Here is a 19,974-nt window from a genome sequence, read left to right as displayed (position 1 = left end):
CAATGTATTCCTGACTTTGGAGAATAATGTCATTACAGGCTCGTAGACAGAAAGTCACTTGGCTAAATGAGCCACAGTCTTACTTCACACAAACTTTGTCCCAACTGACCTTGAATTTAAATAGTGACCATTCCACATGGCTGCTGGCACATAGAGTTGTGCCCAGGGTTATATTAGCTACAAAAGAACTTTCCAACAGGAATGTGTCATGTTTGTCACCTTGAATATTTGAGGGGATACATTATAAAGAGGTGAAAAGAAACAGATAAAACTTTAGTCAAATATTTTCTTCAACCCATGTTTCCAAAATTTCATTTCAACTGTGATTAATATTAAAAAAAATAAAATATCCCAAATCCCTGCCCTCTCCAAGGTAGTCCTGGCTGTCCTGGGGCTTATTGTGCAGCCCAACCAGGCTGGCCTCAGACTCGCAAGACCTTCTAGCTCTGCATCCCAAGTGTTCAAAAGTGTGTGTATACTATGCCCTGCACGGTTTTCTTGTTCACATTCTACCTTTTAGACCATGAATGATTCACACACTCACTGCTCCTGTAACTGGTGGCTGCTGAGTTAAAAGCTACACACCTAAAACTTTTTGTTCATCAAATAAATGTTCAAAAAAATTAAGCCTTTGTGTTGCTCCAGTACCAAAAGGCAAGACCTATTCCTGAATGATGCCTGCCAAAGCCCAGTTTGCATACACTGGCAGTGCAGGCTCAGGGCATGAGTGAGGTCTCGGTGCCTTTATTTAGATGTTCCCTGCTTATGAGGACATACCTAGAAGACAGCGAATATATTGTGAGGTGATTAGTTCTGAGGTCTTTGAACCTATTTTTGGCTTTACTATCTCTGTGATATACTTTGTTTGACAGTAGAGCAATCAGGAATCAGACACTGAAGTTGGTGGCCAGATTTCTACAAATCCACTTGTTGGAAGACACTAAAGAAACTTTTTTTAAACCTTTAACTGAAATCTTTTTCTTCTCTTTTTTTGTTCTTTATTTTTTAGGAGGGAATGAATTGTAAAAGAGAAATGCTGTCACTAATCTTGCTTGCTTTATTGCTGGCGTTATCTAAGTACCACTCCAGGTAAACATGAAACCCCCGTGCATCTCAGTCATCAATGATTGATATAGCTGACCTAAAATGCTGTGCTTTTACCCAGGGACATTCAAGCACTCTCCAATTTAACTTTAAGAAAAAACAGTTTTTCTTTGGTGAACATATACGTTAGTTCTCCCATAATTTTTCAACGTTCAAAAGTATTGATCCACACCAGGCCATGGCAGCACATAACTTTAATCCTAGCACTCGGGAGGCAGAGGCAGGTAGATCTCTGTGAGTTCAAGGCCAGCTTTATCTACAGAGTGAGTTCTAGGAAAGCAATGCTACACAGAGAAACCCTCTCTCAAAAAAACCAAAGAGAAAGAGAGAGGGGGGGAGAAAGAAAGGGAGAAAAAGAGGGGGAGAAAGAAAGAAATAAGAAAAAGAAAACAAAAGGAAGGAAGGAAGGAAGGAAGGAAGGAAGGAAGGAAGGAAGGAAGGAAGGAAGAAAGAGAAAAAGGAGAGAGAGAAAGAAAAAGAGAAAGAGAGAAAAGTACTGATCAAGTTCTTGGTGCTGGGTAGGCCTTTGTTCCAGCTGGTGTAGAGCAGTAACCACAGTACCTTAAAGTCTCTTGCCTTATAGGACTGTTACAGTCTAGGTCATTGGGGTACTATGTACTGGGCCATGAAGAGATAACGCCATGAAGAGATAAGGCAATGAATGGGCTATTGGAAGCTATGTCTGCTAAATTTTATTTTGGTTCATGTGTATGTGTGAGTGCCTGCACACAGTGGCATGGAAGGCCTGAAGAAAGATCTAGATCCCCTTGCCACAGGAGTTACAGAAGGTTGTGAGCCACCATGTGAAAGTCAGGAACCAAAACCCGGGTCCTGGGAAAGTCTCCTTAATTGCTGAGCCAGCTCTCATACTTTACTCTCAAGGCATTCTCTGAGTTGGGCATGGTGGTGCACACCTTTAATCCCAGCACTCAGGAGGCAGAGGCAGAGGCAGAGGCAGGCAGATCTCTGTGAGTCTGAGGCCAGCCTGGTCTACAAAGTAAGTTCCAGGACAGCCAGGGCCACACAGGAAAAATCCTGTCTTGAAAAACAAAAAAAAGAAAAAGAGACACAAACCTACCTACTCTGTTAACTTTACATTAGCTTGGAATTCAGTTCAGTCTCTGCATCTCTGTGAGTCTGCCTTCTCAGTCCATTACATTAGAAACACCTTTCACAATGGCTGCTAGTTTAAATATTTTAAGAAAAAAACAAAGTTCCGATCATTGTGGATAAGACTAAAATAGCAGCCTGCTAGAGAAACAAGGACATACTAGAGAAATGTGATAACATCCCCTCACACAGAAAAACGTAAATTCGCATCTCCTCCGTACCTGCTGTCCATAGTTTAAGGGACACAATGATACCAAGGCTGTGTGAAAAGCAGCTGCATGGGGGATGGTTGTCTTTAAAGTCAACCCTATTGCTTTGGCACCCTAAGCTGCTTTCATTTGCCCTCCCGAGTTATTGTTAAGATACAGTGAGAGTTGGGGCGTTGGTGGGTGGGGAGAGGGCCGCAGGGGGTGACAGAATACACCTTGTAGGGGGTGACAGAATACACCTTGAAGGGGTGACAGAATACAGCTTTCAGGGGGTGACAGAATACACCTTGAAGGGGTGACAGAATACACCTTGCAGGGGGTGACAGAATACACCTTGAAGGGGTGACAGAATACACCTTGAAGGGGGTGACAGAATACACCTTGAAGGGGTGACAGAATACACCTTGCAGGGGGTGACAGAATACACCTTGAAGGGGTGACAGAATACACCTTGAAGGGGTGACAGAATACACCTTGAAGGGGTGACAGAATACACCTTGCAGAGAGTAGAGTTTGTTGAGAAGAGGGTATTGGGAGGGGAGAGGAGGGAGGGACGGAAAGACACAGAGACAGAGAGGGAGAGAGGAAGGAGGAGAGAGGGAGGCTGAGGCCTGCTAGCCTTGGTGGGAAGAAAGAGCTCAAGAGTGGGCGGAGCTTCTTTCTTAAAGGCACCTTTGCACCTGTGTCCATACAGAGGGGTGACTATGCCAAGTCCCCAAGGGGTGCCAGGATACTAACAGTTACTGTATTTTAATGGAGATTACAGCCAGGATTCTAGTCTTTTTTATTATTTATTTTATATGCATTGGTGTTTTTGCCTTCATATATGTCTATGTGAGGGTGTTGGATCCCGTGGAAGTGGAGTCACAGACAGTTGTGAGCTGCCATGTGGGTGCTGGGAATCGAACGCTGGTCCTCTGTCGGGGCTGGAGAGATGGCTCAGCGATTAAGAGCACTGAGCACTGACTGCTCTTCCACAGGCATCTAGTCTTAATGTTATCTTTTTAAAGATAGTATGTAGTGGGATGCGGCGGGGCTGCGTCCCGCCACCCGCCGCTGGCTAGCTTTACACCCGAAATAATTACACGGAAACTGTATTCTTTTAAAACACTGCCTGGCCCATAGTTTCAGCCTCTTATTGGCTAATTCTCATATCTTGCTTTAACCCATATTTAGTAATCTGGGTAGTACCACGAGGTGTGGCTTACCAGGAGAGATCTTAACCTGCGTCCATCTCGGAGAGCAGCAGCATGGAGACTCCTATGGCGACTGCCTGAAGCGTCTCTCCAACTCTACTTCCTTGTTCCCACAATTCTGTTCTGTCTACTCCACCTACCTAATTTTCTCTTAAAGGGCCAAGGCAGTTTTCTTTATTAATAATGAAAGTAACACATAAACACTCCTCCATCAATAGTACTGACCCACAAGTTACTAGCATGCCTGCATTTGCTACTGATTTCATTTCTGCAACCTTAAGTCTGGCATAGAGTGCGTGTTTAATGTGTACAAACAGATGGGAGGAGGAATTTTCAACTAAAGAGGGTTTTTTTTGCCTTTAGAAGCATTTTTTCCAATTTAAAACTAATTTGGCTTTTTTTCTTAAAGAATAAAGGATCACCTGCAGAAGGTGTATGTCTGCTGGTAAGTGTCTGTCCCCAGCTATGCTAAGAACGGGGGAGGGAAAGCAGATTCTAGCAGAGATGCTATACAGAGAACAGCTGCTTTGCCACACACTTAAATTTAAGCAACCCTGTCCAGGCCAGCATTTGCCTTAGGCTTCTTTAGAAGGTGACAGCACTCTGCTTGGTTCCTACCATTCACGACCGTGTAGGAGCCCACGACTGGGAAGTCAACTCTCCCAAGGGTGGATTTCTTTTCTTACCTTACAGGTTCTTTGCATACATATCATGGCTTGCAATTTTTTTCTGAGATCCCTGTGTGTGCAAAAGTGTCTGTGTCTATATGTATTTCCTGTGCTTTTTCTTGGTTAGTTTTCCTTCTGTCCGCTTGTCTTGTGCTATTCCGGTTTGTTTGTTTCTGTTTTATCTTATTATTATTGTTTAGGGGCCTGTTTGTTTTCTAAACAGAGACAAAAAAAAAAAAAAAACCCTGATGGGAGGGGATGTGGGGAGGAACTCAGAGGACTTGGGGGAGGGGAACTATAATCAGAACATACTGTATGGGGAAAAATCTATTTACTGTTTTGGGGTGTTTTTGGTCTGTTTGGTTTTTTGGCATTGGTTTTTGAGACAGGGTTTCTCTATGTAGCCTTAGCTATCTTGGAACTTGCTCCGTAGACCAGGGTGGACTTGAGCTCAGAGATCTGCCTGCCTCTGCCTCCCAAGTGCTGAGATTAAAAGTGTACACCACCACCACCCAGCCTAAAATCTATTTTCAATAAAAGAAAAATAGAAAAAATAATCTCAAGACCATGTTGCTTAAAATATATTTAGTTAACTTGATATAAAAACAAAACAAAAACAAAACCAGACTTCTCTGTCAGTACACATTTTACTGAATTTAGGCAAATCTAATGTGGTTGTTGGAAGAGTGCCTTCCTGCGAAATTATATGATGAAATATCTCTGGCTAAAGACGACTCCAAAAATAACAGGATGCCGTTTTTATGATCTTTCACTTTATTTCAAAGTAACTCTGGCTTACAGGCAGTCTCATAGAAATCATGTGTTCCTTTCACCTGACCTTTCACCTGACCTTCATCCCGTGAGTGCCAGAGTCACAGCTACAGGACTGTACTCAAAATCTGGAAATGGGCACTAAGACAAGGTGCATATACACTTCTGCCTTCTTATCACGCACAGAGATCCGCACACCACCTCTCCCATCACCATGAATCTCCTGCTCCAGCGCCTGCTTAACCCCGGTCCCACTGCTAATCATTTCCATCTCCAGTGTTTTGTCATTTTGAGAGTTTTCTGTAGGAGCCACTCCGGCAAAGCCAGCCAGGGTTCCTGGAAAAAGCATCCTCGAGCCCAAAGGAAAGTCAGGGGAAAGGAATAGAAGACAGTATGAATCGGAAGATCGTCTGGTCATGCAGAAGCGGCCAACAGCCCCGAGTTTATGTCAGAACTTGCTTATATACAGATGCAAAACAAAGCACAGCACAGACAGTCACTGAGTGTCTAACCACAAGACCATTCCTGTGCTTGAGTGAGCGGCCTCCTCTCCAGCATGTGCTTGCTGCTCGGAAGCAGCCTTGCTCTCTGTCTTGAGGTTCCTGAGGTTTGTCGTCAGCAGCGTACTGTCTACTAGATGGAGTGTTCTTTTCCCGCGGGCTAAATCAGAAGTCTCTCACAGCCCCCAAGGTTATAAGAGGAAGAAGATCAGGCTAACTTGAACTTAAATGACTTTTTTAAGTCAGAAATGACTCCAGATGGAAACTGAGTCACACGTGGGCTCCCACAGTTTTATAAATAGAATCATAAAAGATATGATCTACTGATAAAAGCTTCTGTCACCCAGCATGGTGCCCTTGAAATCCAAGTGGGCTGTGTTTGCCAGCAGTTTACACCTGTTGACTGATACACATTTCATACATGAACACATCAAAGTTTGTCAGAGACATTTTAATTAACTAGCTTTTTTTTTTTTCCCATAGGTAACTTGGAAAATATTGTGTCATTTCCTCTTGGCCTCTGTGATTCCTAATGAGAAAATGACTTCCTGATTTTTCTCTTCGCTAGGTGAAGGGTCATTTCTCTCTGGCTTCTTTCAAAAATATTTTTCTTTAGTTTTCAGTTCAATTAGATTCTTAAATCTGTTTCTCTTTTGCCGTACTTGGGAAGATTCCAGTCTTTTTTTTTTTTAATTACTATTGCTATGATGAAACACCGTGACTAAAAGCAACTTGAAGAGATAAGGATTTATTTTGCTCACACTTCCACATTACTGTTCATCCCTGAAGGAAGTCAGGGCAGGAACTCAAGCAGGGCAGGTACCTGGAGGAGCTGATGCAGAGGCAACCAGGGGAGCTACTTACTGGCTTGCTCCCCAGGGCTTGCTCAACAGGCTTTCTTAGAGAATGCTGGACCTTCAGCCCAGGGATGACACCACCCACAGTGAGCTGGGCCCTCCCACTTCAATCACTAATTAAGAAAATGCCTGATCTTCTGGAGGCATTTTCTTACCTGGGCTCTCTCCTCTCAGATGGCTCTGGCCCGTGTCAAGTTGACAAAAACTGTCCAGCACGCCCTGTTTTGGTTCCAGCTCCCTCTCCTCCCCTTTTGAGACTCCAGTCACACAAGTGTTGCCTTTTGTTATGGCCCACTCCATCCCTTCACATTTCTCTTCTGCTTTTAGTTTTTGTCTCTGTTGTTCAAACTGAGTGGTTTCTGTTACCGTGACTTACAATTTGCTGGGTCTTTTCTTTGTCCTCGAGCCCACCCTGCTGCTGAACCCTCCCACTGAGTGGTCTCTACACCCACCCTTCAGCTGAGCCCTCCCATTGAGTTGTTTTTACCCCCACCCTGCTGCTGAGCCCACCCACTGAGTTGTCTCCATTTGATGTTATTGATAAGATTTCCTATTTGTTTCTTTGCACCAAACTTCGCTTGTCACATCAGAGAACTGACCCCTGAAGCGAGTCCTCTTTTTTGTACCTAGGAATGATCATTTGGAAGAACCTCAGCTCTCAACCTGGTTTAATCCAAAGTAAGAACAAAACAATAATGAAATTCAATTTGAAGAAAATGCTATCCTGTTATCAAACTGTAGGTGCTCGAAACACTAGAACCAAGTCTCATTTGTTTCTAAGACTTTTTACTTTTAAGATTTTTTAAATCTGTTTATAGTCTACTTTTCAAAAATAATGCAGTAAAGGAGTTGTGATATTCAATCTGGCCTAACATTCCTGGTATTATTAGGGAGAAAGCATCTTGAGGTACAACCAAAAGATGCCACTATTGACTCCTCTATATTTTAATTTATTATCCCCATAATTAGCAAATTAATTATATAAATAAGTAGATTTCAACGTGACATTCCATGTATGTATATATATATATTGTTTTGCTAGTGTCAATTCTCCCTACTCCCCTCATTTGGCATTTACACTCTGGGGAGACCATAATTCTCTTATAACGACTGTGTAATGCTATGCTTATATAGTATAAACATGTTTATAAAATGTTTGTAATGCATTTATGCATTTCACTGACATTCTATGATATTTGTCATCTAGGGGCCAACAAATGTGTGTGTGTGTGTGTGTGTGTGTGTGTGTGTGTGTGTGATGGAAGATTGTGGATTTCTCACGTGGAGTCACTCACTGTTTTAAAAGCTCAGAGCCTGGGAAGTTGGTTCTGTGCGGTTAAGTAGATGCTGCATAAGCGTGAGGACCAGCTTTTGGCTCTCCAGCATTCGCATAAATATTGGGAGTGTATGGTGGCTAGCCAGTTGCCCCTGTGCTCAGAAAGTGAAGATGGGGATCCCTGGAGAAAGCTGCCTAGTTAATCTCGCCTAATTGGTAAGTGCGGGATTCAAGTAAGAGACAGACTCAACACGTAAGGTGGAGGTAACTGAGGAAGACACCCTTGTCAATCTCTAGCCTCTACATGCTCATGCACAGACATACACCCACATACGTGTAAACGTGCATACACATCACACACACATACGAAAACAAGAATAAGAACAGCTAAGTGGGGACTGGAGTGACGACCCAGCATTATCAGTGCTTCTTGCTCTGGCAGAGGCCTGGGACGGAGCCCCAGCACCTAATGCTGCTCACAGCCACATGTAACTCCAGTTCCAGGAACCCATGCTCTTTTTTAGGGTAAGCGTGCATGTGTTACTCATATATACATGTAGACAAAACACTCACATTTAGAAAATAAAAATAAGTAACTAAAGGATACAAATTTAAATTTCGATTTAGGTTACTCAATGACATTGAATTAGTATACTGTTTATTTTCCAATCTATAGTGGGTAGATTGGGTAAATACTAGTAGTGTGGTTTTTTTTGGTTTTTTTTTTTTTTTTTTTTTTTTTTGGTTTTTCGAGACAGGGTTTCTCTGTGGCTTTGGAGCCTGTCCTGGAACTAGCTCTTGTAGACCAGGCTGGTCTCGAACTCACAGAGATCCGCCTGCCTCTGCCTCCCAAGTGCTGGGATTAAAGGCGTGCGCCACCACAGCCCGGCAATAATGTTTTACTTATGTATTTACTTAACATTAGTTTTGTAATATCAAATATTTCATTCTTGACTGTGTCCACACCCAGGCCTAGAGGAGCAAGGGGAGGAAATCAGGGATTTCCAGAAGAGGAGCTGTCCCAAGCAGCAATCACAGAGGGACATTGCTGTCTGAGAAAACTGGAAGATAGGGGACCTGACCTTTCACCCTTCCTTCCTTCTGGTCCTTCATTGGTCCTCTCATTTGTAGAACCTACTAGAAGTCCCAGATCAAAGGACTCTGGGTAAACCAGAGCAGAGAAGGGATGAGGATGGATAAAAACCATAATAAATGGAAAACAGCTAGCACAACCCTGTCCCTCTACAAACTGGCGTTGTTTCTCTTCTCTAAAAAAACTCATGTCCCCAAACAGGATACACATAAAGTCCCATCAGTTGAATCATCACAAGATGATGACAACACAGTCACATTAGCCATCACCAGTACTCATCCTACAAAGCAGCAGAGAAAGAGGAGCAGCCATTAGGGAGACGGATAATAAACAGAAGCAGATGACAATCAGGCTTCCTCATCCTCTCCTGACAGCTGCTGCTCACTGTCCTGACGCCTCCTCTCCCGGCAACTCCGAGGCCCTCGGTGGCGCAGCCGTGTTGAGGTGCCGCAGTTGCCCATGGAATCATTAATTATTATTGGAAATGAGAACAGTAGTGAAGTTTTCTGTGTTCTGTGGATGGCACTTATCCTTGCTGTCATTTTTGCAATAGCAGCTTGTATTTTCTTGGTAATGAGAATTATTTGTCCAGTCAGGATATTAATGATATTTTTACCTTTTAATTCAACAGTTAAGAAAACTTGAAAACCTGTAAGTGGTTTCATGGAACCATGTCTTTATTCCCTGAAGAAGGGATTCCTTCCTTGTGAATTAGGATTTCCCAGCCCATGGAATCTATAATCATAAGTACTACAAACATAGGGAGTCCCACATTTCATAAATGAATTACCTACATAACCAAGAGGCAGACACTTTCCTATATCCACCTGCCCATAAGGACTGTGTACTTCAGCTGTGGGAAACATGGCATCTGAAAGAACGGCTCACCCATCGAGAGCACTCTAGGGGCAATACCTCAACCTCAGAGCGAATTAGCTCTCAGCTTGCACTGAAAGGAAGACTTCTGTTAACTCTCCCACTCTCTGGTAGGCTAGCTACTTCTGGACAGACACAGTAAGGACAGAGGTTGTGATGGGAATGAGCCAACTATCACCACACTTCCCCATAAAATCCGCTGCCTTTCAGTTAGGTGATGTGTATGACATTGGACACTCAGTGCCCACTTTGTTGTCCTTACTAAGGGGTGGTCACACTGTTTAGCCATGCATTATCTCCATTGCTGTGGCTGGGGCCACTCTGCACACATTCACTAAGGCAGCACCAGGGTTGACTAGCGCAGGTGTCTTGATGGCATGCAGAGAGCTGTTGTGTCGCTCACAAGCCACCAAGCTGCCTTGAACAGCACAACTCTGGCCAGCATCCCCTCTCAAAGTTTTGTGTTTAGGGACTCTTAAATATGAAAGTTTCACCTTTTCCTTTTTGTTTTATGTTTTGTTAAGTAATGTCATTTTTTAAATGTTAAGACATCATTTTAATTGTGTATGTGTGCACGTGCACATGTGTGTGTGTGTGTGTGTGTGTGTGTGTGTGTGTGTGTGTGAGTGTGCATGCTTGCAGAAGAATAGGCGGCCTGTTGGATCCTCTGGAGATGGAGTTACAGGCAATCCTCAGCAGCTCCACATGGGTTCCAAATTTGAGTCTTCTGCAAGAGCCTCCCCCCCTGAATTTATGTGTGTGTGTGTGTGTGCGCGCGCGCGCGCACACACACACACACACACACACGGTCATAGGTAGGCACGTGCATATAGGCTAGTCAACCCTGGTGCTACCTTAGTAAATGTGTGCACAGAGTGGCCCCAGCCACAGGAATGGAGAGACACTGGATGTCCTCCTGTATCACCTTTTTGAGATAGGTTCTCTCGCTGAACTTGGCTAGCCTGGCTACCCCTTCCACCCTCAGGGTCCTCCTGATTCTCACCTTGCTGCTGGGTAAAGGCATGCACCACAATGCCCAGCTTAAAACACCCACGCACACACCACATGAGTTTGCCTGCATGAGTTTGTGTGTGCGCCTGGAACTGGAGCTACAGATGATTGGGAGCTACCATATGTGGGTGCCGGAAACTCGTCCAGTGTCCTCTGCAAGAGCAGCACTCTTGAGCCTTCCCTTCAGCCGGTGTCCAGTTCTCCGCATGGGTCCTGAGGGTTGAAATGCAGGACCTCGTGTTTGTACCACAAGACATTCCCACTGAGCTATCACCCATGCTAAGGATGGGTCTTTAAGAGAATCTTCCCTTTTCATTCTAACTAATAATAATAACAACAACAATAATAATAATCTGATTTATTGAGAAAAACAATCTTGAAATATTTTCATCTTCTCAAATGGGTTATATTTATATATACTATATAAATAAATACTTAAGTTAAAGAATCTTTAAAATAGTAGTGGTGTACTTTGGAAATGCCGTGGTAGAACACTTGCCTCGTATGCATGGAGTCCTGGGTTTAAACACCAACACTACCAGAAAACAAAATGAGATGAAACCAAAGATAAAACAAAACCACAGTGGGCAGTGTAACCCATGTCCAGTACAGACAAAACCACAGTGGGCAGTGTAACCCGTGTCCAGTACAAACAAAACCACAGTGGGCAGTGTAACCCATGTCCAGTACAGATTTTATCTGTGTAGATGTCTACTTAACTTACGTCTCATCACTGTGACAAAAATGCCTTCAATCAGTTTTTTATTTGTTTTGCTTTGTTGTTCAACAGAATCTCATGTAGCCCACACTGGCCTCGAACTCACCATGTAGCTAAGGATGACCCTGAACTCCTGATCCCCTTGCCTCCATCTGCCAAGCGGTGATCTAACCCAAGCACATGCTAGGCACGAACTCCACCAACTGAAGTGAACCACCTCAGTAGGTTAGTTTTAAAGTATATTTTCAAGTTTGATCTGAATATAAGTGTATGCCTATAAATTTTTGGTATCAGAAGACTTAAAATAACTCTCTAAATAAATGCATAAGTTAAAATAGCCTTAAAATGGTAATGGTGTCCTTTTAAAGAATTTTTTGTTATGGGATTTTTGTAACTATTATTAATATGCAAGTAAGGATTGCCAGATTGTATCTTTGTGTAGATGTAGATTTATACTTAAATTTACGATCTCTTTGTATTCAATGCCTTCTAAGTTGTGTATCTTAATGTGCTTTAATTTAGTGCCTTGGCTCCAGCAGGCTATTTTAATTACTACAAATGCTTTTCTCTTTGTTCCAGTAGTCTCATTCTCTTCTATAGCGTATCTGTGTGCCTATAGCATAAAGGAAAAGTTGAAAAGGGAACAGGGAAGAGTGTGCATGTGTGTGTGCACAGGTTTTTGCATGTGTGCACTTGTGTATGCCGGTGCATCAGAAGACAGAGATTGGTACTGAATTGTCTGCTTCTAGTTGTTTTTGGCTTTTGTTTTTGTTTTTTTTTTACTCTTTGAGGGCCCACCACCCAGTTCCCAAATACACAGAGACTTATTCTTACTTATGAATGCCTAGCCTTAGCTTGGCTTGTTTCTAGCCAGCTTTTCTAGCTTAAATTATACTGTTTCTTTTTAACTACATTTTGCCCCTGGGCTTTTTACCTTTACTCTATACACCTTTCTTTCCTTCTCACCCTGTGGCTGATTGTGTAGCTGTGTGGCCCCTGACATCCTCCTCTCCTCCTTTTCTAGCTCCTCCCTCCTCTCTCGAGCCTAGATCTTTCCTCCTATATTCTCTCTGCATGCCAGCCCTGCCTATTTCTCTCTCCTGCCTTGCTATTGACCATTCAGCTCTTTATTAGATGAATCAGGTGTTTTAGGCAGGCAAAGTAACACAGCTCCACAGGGTTAAACAAATGCAACCTAAGAAATGCAATACATCCTTGCATCATTAAACAAATGTTCCACAGCATAAACAAATGTAACACACCTTCAACTAACATTCCACAACACCTTCTGCAGTCTGTTTCTACTTTATTTTATTAGACAGCTTCTCACTGAACATGGAAGTCGCTGAGGGCGAGGCTGGGTGATCCCCCTGTCTCTACCTCTAGGTGTGCACCATGCCCAGATTTTTTGACATAGGTTCTAGGGACCCACATCCAGGTCCTCACGCTTTCATGGCACTTCACTGAGCCATCTCCCCAGTTCCACAGGGAGAATACTCTAGACCTTCCTGGTGGGGGGGAGGAAAGGGGAAAACCAGGAGGTAAAAGCATAGTAAGTACTTTACAAACATTAGCTATTATCGCTCTCATCATTTCAGATGGGAATTTTGTTCTTTTTTGTTCAACAGAAAACGTCCTGATGTTACAGCAACAACTGGTTGGCTCGCTCCGGTCATATGGGAAGGAACTTATGATAGACAAGTTCTAGACGAGTATTATAAGAGACTGAACATTACCATAGGCTTGGCTGTCCTTGCCACTGGAAAGTACGCACTACTGGTATTTGCCCTCCACATTTTGGAGTAAAAAGGATGAGCAGCCACGGACTGTCTCTATCTTAAGCACTACTTCCTACGAACCTGTCATTACTTCTGACTGCCCTGTGTAGCTGTGGATAGTGGGTTTGTTGTTGCTGCTGTTTCTTCCCCATTAGCAACCCTCTTTCCCTTTCTTCATAACAAGCTGTCTTTTCTCAGGTTCCCAAGCTTACTATATTTTCTTTCACTAACCAATACAGATGAAGGTACAGGGACAACCGGTCTCTCTTTATCTTCTTGGTATCTGTGGCACGTATCTCCTGGTGAACTCCAGTGAAATTGTCTTTCTCTTCATTTTGCATAGCTTTACAAGACAGTACCTGAGATACTTCCTAAAATCTGCTGATAAGTACTTCATGGTTGGCTACAACGTGATTTTTTACATCTCAACTGATAACATCTACGATATACCGTACATAGAGCTGGGTCCTCTTAGGTCATTTAAAACGTTGAGGCTGCCTGATGAAGACTCCAATCAAGACCATACTCTCCGAAGCATGAAGAACATGAGAAATAAAATCATACAGGACATCCAATATGAGGTCAACTTTCTCTTCACTATGGCTGTGAACCAAATCTTCAAAAAAGATTTTGGAGTTGAAACTCTGGGCAAATCTGTAGCTCAACTCCATTCATGGTGGTATTTTAAAAACCCCAGAGATTTCCCGTATGAGAGAAGAGTTAAGTCAGCAGCTTTTATCCCCTTTGGGAAGGGAGACTTCTATTACCACAGTGCCATTATTGGTGGCACACCCAATAATGTTTTAGCTTTCATTAAAGAGTATCTAAAGGGAATTACAGATGACAGCACAAATAAACTTGACAGCACATACGAAAGCCACCTAAATAAATATTTTTTAATCAATAAACCCACTAAGGTGTTATCACCAGAGTACAACTGGAATCCAAAACTTAAAACTCCTCCTCAAATCAAGTGCATTAAGATAGCATGGCGCCCATGAATTACTTGATGTTGTGTCATAGAGTTTATGAATTCACAAATAAATAACAAGAATTCTTCAAATAGAAAACTTGGGACACTTACAAAAATGCATAATCTTCCAGGGTAAATTATCTGTCTTTGAAATTATAATTCTATTTCATCTGAGTAAAAATAAATGGACAAGTATTACATACATGATGTAATGTTTTATATATGTGCTATAAAAACCATGAGAATCATTTTTGGCGGTGTAGACTTTTTTTTGAAAAAAAATAGATTTTTATGAAAAAAATCATACACATGTCAAATAGATACACATAAAGGAAGCTTAATATTCATCACTTTGCTTGTCTTGGTCCTGCTGTTGCTGTTGTTGTGATGTGTATTCCTTATGGCTGATCTCTCCTTGGTCGGTATTCAGTCTGCGTAGGGTTAAGTAAACTGAACTGAAGACATCCTACCATAGATCTTGCTTCTATTGCTAGTGATTCTGAGTTTGTTTATTTGAAATTTTTATATATTATTCTATGTATATGGATGTCTTGCCTGTGTGTACATCTGTGAGCTATGTGACTGCCTAATGCCTTCTGAGGCCAGAAGAACGCTTCGGGTTTCCCTGGAACTACTTAAGGGTCAGTGGTGAGCCGCCATGTGGGTCCTCTGTCGGAGTGGTAAGTGCTCTAACCACTGAGAAATCTTAAGCCTGGAGTTCATGGTTTTTAAAGATACAAAAGTGTGATAGAATAAACTTTACATGGTCCCCAAGGAGCCTATAGTCTAACAAAGCAGATAAGATTATCCAAGAATATTTCTTTCACAAGTTTAAAACTTCTTAAAAATTCAAAAAAAGACATGACTAAAATGTAATGACTCAGAAAGGGAAGAAGCCATCTCTGGGGACAGTGCTGTCATCTCGACTGCTTCACGGTGCGGCTGTAGGCGTGGGCAGTGCCGTCATCTCGACTGCGTCACGGTTCGGCTGTAGGCGTGGGCAGTGCTTTCATATCGACTACATCACGGTGCAGCTGTACGCGTAGAGTGCAGTCATCTCGACTGCGTCACGGTGCGGCTATAGGCGTGGGCAGTGCCGTCATCTTGACTGGGTCGCGGTGCGGCTGTAGACGTAGTAAGACACTATCTCACTACACTTACAAGAACTGAAGATTATGATGGGTCTGAGGGTTGTACAATGATAAGAGGATAGACCACCAAAGTCTATGAAACCAGAAGCAAGCTTTATTATGGAAAAAGAAAGAAAGAAAACCACAACGGGGCACACAAAGCTTATCAGCAATAGCTGTGACCACAGCCAGAGATCAGGCTTCTGCAGCTGTTACCGTGGGCTGTTTTGGGCCTCCTCTTATAGTAAAATCAAGCACTTGGATGAGGTTATCTGCTGCTGTTTCTTCTTTTACTTGGAAGTCTCACCCGAGGGGAACTTTGACTCTGCCAGACTCTCTCGGGAACTGCATCTTGCTGCCTTAACAGGGCTTCCCAGTTGATTTCTGCTGCATGTTTTGAAAACCCAATTTGATGGTGCTTGCTTTCCTATCAATCCATCCACCCTTTATATTTATTGTTTTATTTTGTGGATTTTTATATACTTAATAAACTAATTCTTCAAAACCAAAAGTATGACTGTGGTATATCATTCTCTAAAATCATGTAAAAAGAATACATATTAGCAAGTAATCCCTAATGAGATGTAACCAAAAGAATGGACACACACATATACACAAATGCGCACACACACATACACACATGTACACATGCACACACACAGCTGAAGATGGACACTATAAAGTAATCCCACACTGGCTCAGAACTGAGTATAATAAAGGGTTATTTATTCAGGGATAGACTCACAGATCACAATCCTCTGCAGGAACCGAGTTCAGCAGCAGCAGCAGCAGAGAGAGAGGGGGAGAGAGAGAGAGAGAGAGAGAGAGAGAGAGAGAGAGAGAGAGAGAGAGAGAGAGAGAGAGCGAGAGCGCAAGCTCTACAGTTGCATTTATAGTATGAGACCATTCCCAAGTGAGTGGGTATCTTAAAAGCTATTGGCTGAAGGGGTTCCCACAGCACCTCCCCCTTTTGTCTAAATAAGAGAGTTCTAAGCCTAATACAAAACTACATACAATAAGAACAAATATCAAAAATAAATATTAGAATTACAACCAGCATAAAAAATATCAAGCAAGAAACAAATGCTAAATATTTAAATAATTACCCTATTCTAAGGAGTCTAAGCCTTGTATCAGAAATAGCTTGGCCAAGTCATGAGAGGAAAGTAACTACTACTCTCTAATCTTCAACCCCATTGAAGACCTGAGAAGGGAAATAATATTACTTGAGTAAAAGGAAGTGCAATCAAGCAACTTCCAAAATGTGCAACAAATGTCAGAGACAACTGGCTACCTGGGCAATCACCCAAAGTCTCATTTGCAACATTTTGGAGCAACCAGCTTTGGCTAAGGCCTAGAGTAACTGACAGACCATTTTCGGAGGCAGAAAATTTTCAAAACCATATTACCCTGTCTTGTCAAGATTTGAAGGTCTTTTTTCTTGTATCCTGCTTGTCCTGTCCAGACACCATGCATTTTCTCAATGGTAGAGGCATGGGCAGTTTCTTGCCCAAAGGTCTGGTGGGGTTTTTTTTTTGTATTTTTAAAAATTTATTAGATTTTTAAAAAAATACCAATCCAGGTTCCCACTTCCTCCCCTCCTCCCATTTCCTCTGTACACCCTCCCACCCCCACCCCCAACCAATCCTCAGAGAGGGTAAGGCACATTGCTTTGTGGAAGGTCCAAGGCCTCCCTACTATATCTAAGCTGAGAAAGGTATATATCCAAAGAGAATAGGTTCCCAAAAAGCCAGTATATGCAGTAGAGATAAATCCTGGTGCCACTCCCAATGGCCCCTCAGTCTGCCCCAGCCATGCAACTGTCAACCACATTCAGAGGGACTAGTTTGGTCCCATGCTTATTCCTTCCCAGTCTGGCTGGAGTTGGTGAGCTCCTATTAGATCAGGTAAACTGTTCCAGTGTGTGAACTCATCATGGTCTTGACCTCTTTGTTTCTTCCATTCTTCAACTGGACCTTGGGAGCTCAGCCCAGTGCTCCAATGTGGGTCTCTGCCTCTGTTTCCAACAGTAACTGGATGAAGATTCTATGGTGATATTTAAGATATTCATCAGTCTGAATACAGGGCAAGTCAAGATTGGGTCCCCTCTCCTCTATTGTTTAGAGTCTTAGGTGGGGTCATCCTTGTGGATTCCTGGGAATTTCTCTAGAGCCAGGTTTCTTGCTAACCCCATAATGGCCTCCTCAATCAAGATATCTCTTTACTTGCTCTCATCTCTGTCCATTCTCCATCTCGACTATCCCATTCCCTCAAGTTCTTCTCAACCCTCCCCTTCTCTTCCTCTCCTATTCTCCCTTCTCTCCCCACTCCCATGTTCCCAATTTTGTCAGGAGATCTTGTCTGTTTCCAGTTTCCAGGTGGATCTACATATATTTTTCTTTGGAAAAACTTATTACTTAGCTTCTCTAGGATCATAAACTATAGGCTCAATGTTTTGTTTATAGCTAGTATCCACTTATAAGTGAGTACATACCATATTCATCTTTTTTGGGTCTGGGTTACCTCACTCAGGATAGTGTTTTCTAATTCCATCCATTTGCATGTAAAATTCAAGATGTCATTGTTTTTTATCACTGAGTAGTACTCTAATGTGTAGATGTGCCACATTTTCTTTATCCATTCTTCCATTGAGGGGCATCTAGGTTGTTTCCAGGGTCTGGCTATTACAAATAATGCTGCTATGAACATACTTGAACAAATGCTTTTGTAGTATGATTGAGCATCTTTTGGGTATATGTACAAGAGTGGTATTGCTAGATCCTGAGGTAGATTGATTCACAATTTTCTGAGAAACCGCCATACTGATTTCCAAGGTAGTTGTACAAGTTTGCATTCCCACCAGCAATAAAGAGTGTTCCCCTTACTCCACATTCTCTCCAGCATAAGCTATCATTGGTGTTTTTGATCTTAGCCATTCTGACAGATTTAAGATGGTATCTCAGAGTTGTTTGATTTGCATTTCCCTGATAGCTAAGAATGTTGAACATTTTCTTAAGTATCTTTTGGCCATTTGAGATTCTTCTGTTGAGAATTCTGTTTAGTACAGTATCCCATTTTTTACTTGGGTTATTTAGAATTTTAATGTCTAATTTCTTGAGTTCTTTATATATTTTGGAGATCAGTCCTTTGATGTGGGGTTGGTCAAGATCTTTTCCCATTCAATAGGCTGCCTTTTTATCTTATTGACTGTGTCCTTTGCTTTACAAAAGCTTCTCAGTTTTAGGAGGGTAGTCTTCAACGCATGGGCATAGGAGACCACTTCCTAAATATAACCCTAGTAACACAGACACTGAGAGTACCAATGGTCAGTTTTAACAAGAAGAAAACAAGCTCCAAATGGAGTGTCTTCAGTACCCAACATTCTCTTGGGAATAGATCGGTACTGCCAGGAGTTATTGTGTCTCATGTTAATAGAACCCTAGTTTATTTAAATGCCATATTCTACAGTTATTTGAAGTGGTTGGAGATTACCTATCTATGCAGAATATGATCTTTGTGTATCTAAAGAACCTGATTAGTCTAATTATAAGTATGACAAACATGAAAGACTATTGACCTATAATTCTTTTTTTATACAGGTTAATTATTATTATTATTATTATTACAAATTTTCACCTTCTCCCATTTCCCTCCTCCTCACTCCCTTCCTCCTCCCCCTCCCTCTCCAGTCCAAAGAGCAATCAGGGTTCCCTGCCCTGTGGGAAGACCAAGGTCCTCCCCTCTCCATCCAGGTCTAGGAAGGTGAGGATCCAAACAGACTAGGTTCCCACAAGCCAGTACATGCTGTAGAATCAAAACCCAGTGCCATTGTCCTTGTCTTCTCAGCCAGCCCTCATTGTCAGCCACATTCAGAGAGTCCAGTTTGATCACATGCTCCATCAGTCCAGGCCAGTTGGCCTTGGTGAGCTCCCATTAGATCAGCCCCACCGTCACAGTGAGTGGGAGCACCCCTCGCGGCCCTGACTTCCTTGCTCATGTTCTCTCTCTGATTGCCAGGCAAAAATTAACCTATAATTCTTAATACTTATATAGCTTCAAGACTAAGACTTCATATCAGAATATTAAACAGTCTTTAAACAACTGTGCAGCAGATGAGGGCAATGACCTCAAAAATGTAAACAATGTATAAGTAGCTTGATCAGACATAGAAATATATAGTACAATATGATAAATATATCCTAAAATTGTATCAATATATAAAATATCTTAATCAGAGGTAGAAGGATGCATGCATACAATATGACAAAATTACTTTGCCTAGGTGTACAAATATTGTAAACAGAAATAGGAGCATATTCAATATAATTTGAATTTGTATCAATATACAAGAATCGAGACCAATGTAAACTGCCTATAAATAATAGCTCACAATTCACCCTGCTACTCGCTATTATTATTAGTGTGAGTAAACTCATACTAATCTACCTATTATCCCATCCAATTTCCACTTTTTTCCTTTTTCTTTTTTTTTAAATATTTATTTATTATGTATACAATATTTTGTGTGCATACCTGCAGGCCAGAAGAGGGCACCAGACCCCATTACAGATGGTTGTGAGCCACCATGTGGTTGCTGGGAATTGAACTCAGGACCTTTGGAAGAGCAGGCAGTGCTCTTAACCTCTGAGCCATCTCTCCAGCCCCTCCTTTTTCTTTTCAAAGAGATCCCTGAGCTTACATAAT

At 42.1% G+C, this 19,974-nt stretch overlaps 1 protein-coding gene across 1 annotated transcript; it reads left to right on the top strand.

The window, feature by feature from the left end:
- Positions 1-674: 674 nt before the first annotated feature.
- Positions 675-14,168, top strand: LOC119819757 (N-acetyllactosaminide alpha-1,3-galactosyltransferase-like 1). The gene is made up of 4 exons (XM_042055394.1): positions 675-727; positions 7,046-7,093; positions 13,018-13,155; positions 13,511-14,168. The coding sequence occupies exons 1-4, from the start codon at positions 675-677 to the stop codon at positions 14,166-14,168; spliced, it is 897 nt and encodes a 298-aa protein (XP_041911328.1).
- Positions 14,169-19,974: the final 5,806 nt, after the last annotated feature.

This window comes from Arvicola amphibius, chromosome 7 (genome assembly GCF_903992535.2).
Source record: "Arvicola amphibius chromosome 7, mArvAmp1.2, whole genome shotgun sequence".
In the NCBI taxonomy this organism is placed as follows: Eukaryota; Metazoa; Chordata; class Mammalia; order Rodentia; family Cricetidae; genus Arvicola; species Arvicola amphibius.
The sequence above is the reverse complement of the archived record's forward strand: the minus strand, read 5'-3'. Positions and strand labels throughout refer to the sequence as shown.

Excerpts from the sequence above, each read along its gene's own strand:
- LOC119819757 (XM_042055394.1), top strand. The coding sequence starts at position 675 with ATGCCTGCCAAAGCCCAGTTTGCATACACTGGCAGTGCAGGCTCAGGG. Across the intron at positions 728-7,045 it reads AGTGCAGGCTCAGGGCATGA|GAATGATCATTTGGAAGAAC; the intron begins GTGAGGTCTCGG and ends TTTTGTACCTAG. Across the intron at positions 13,156-13,510 it reads GCTGTCCTTGCCACTGGAAA|CTTTACAAGACAGTACCTGA; the intron begins GTACGCACTACT and ends CATTTTGCATAG.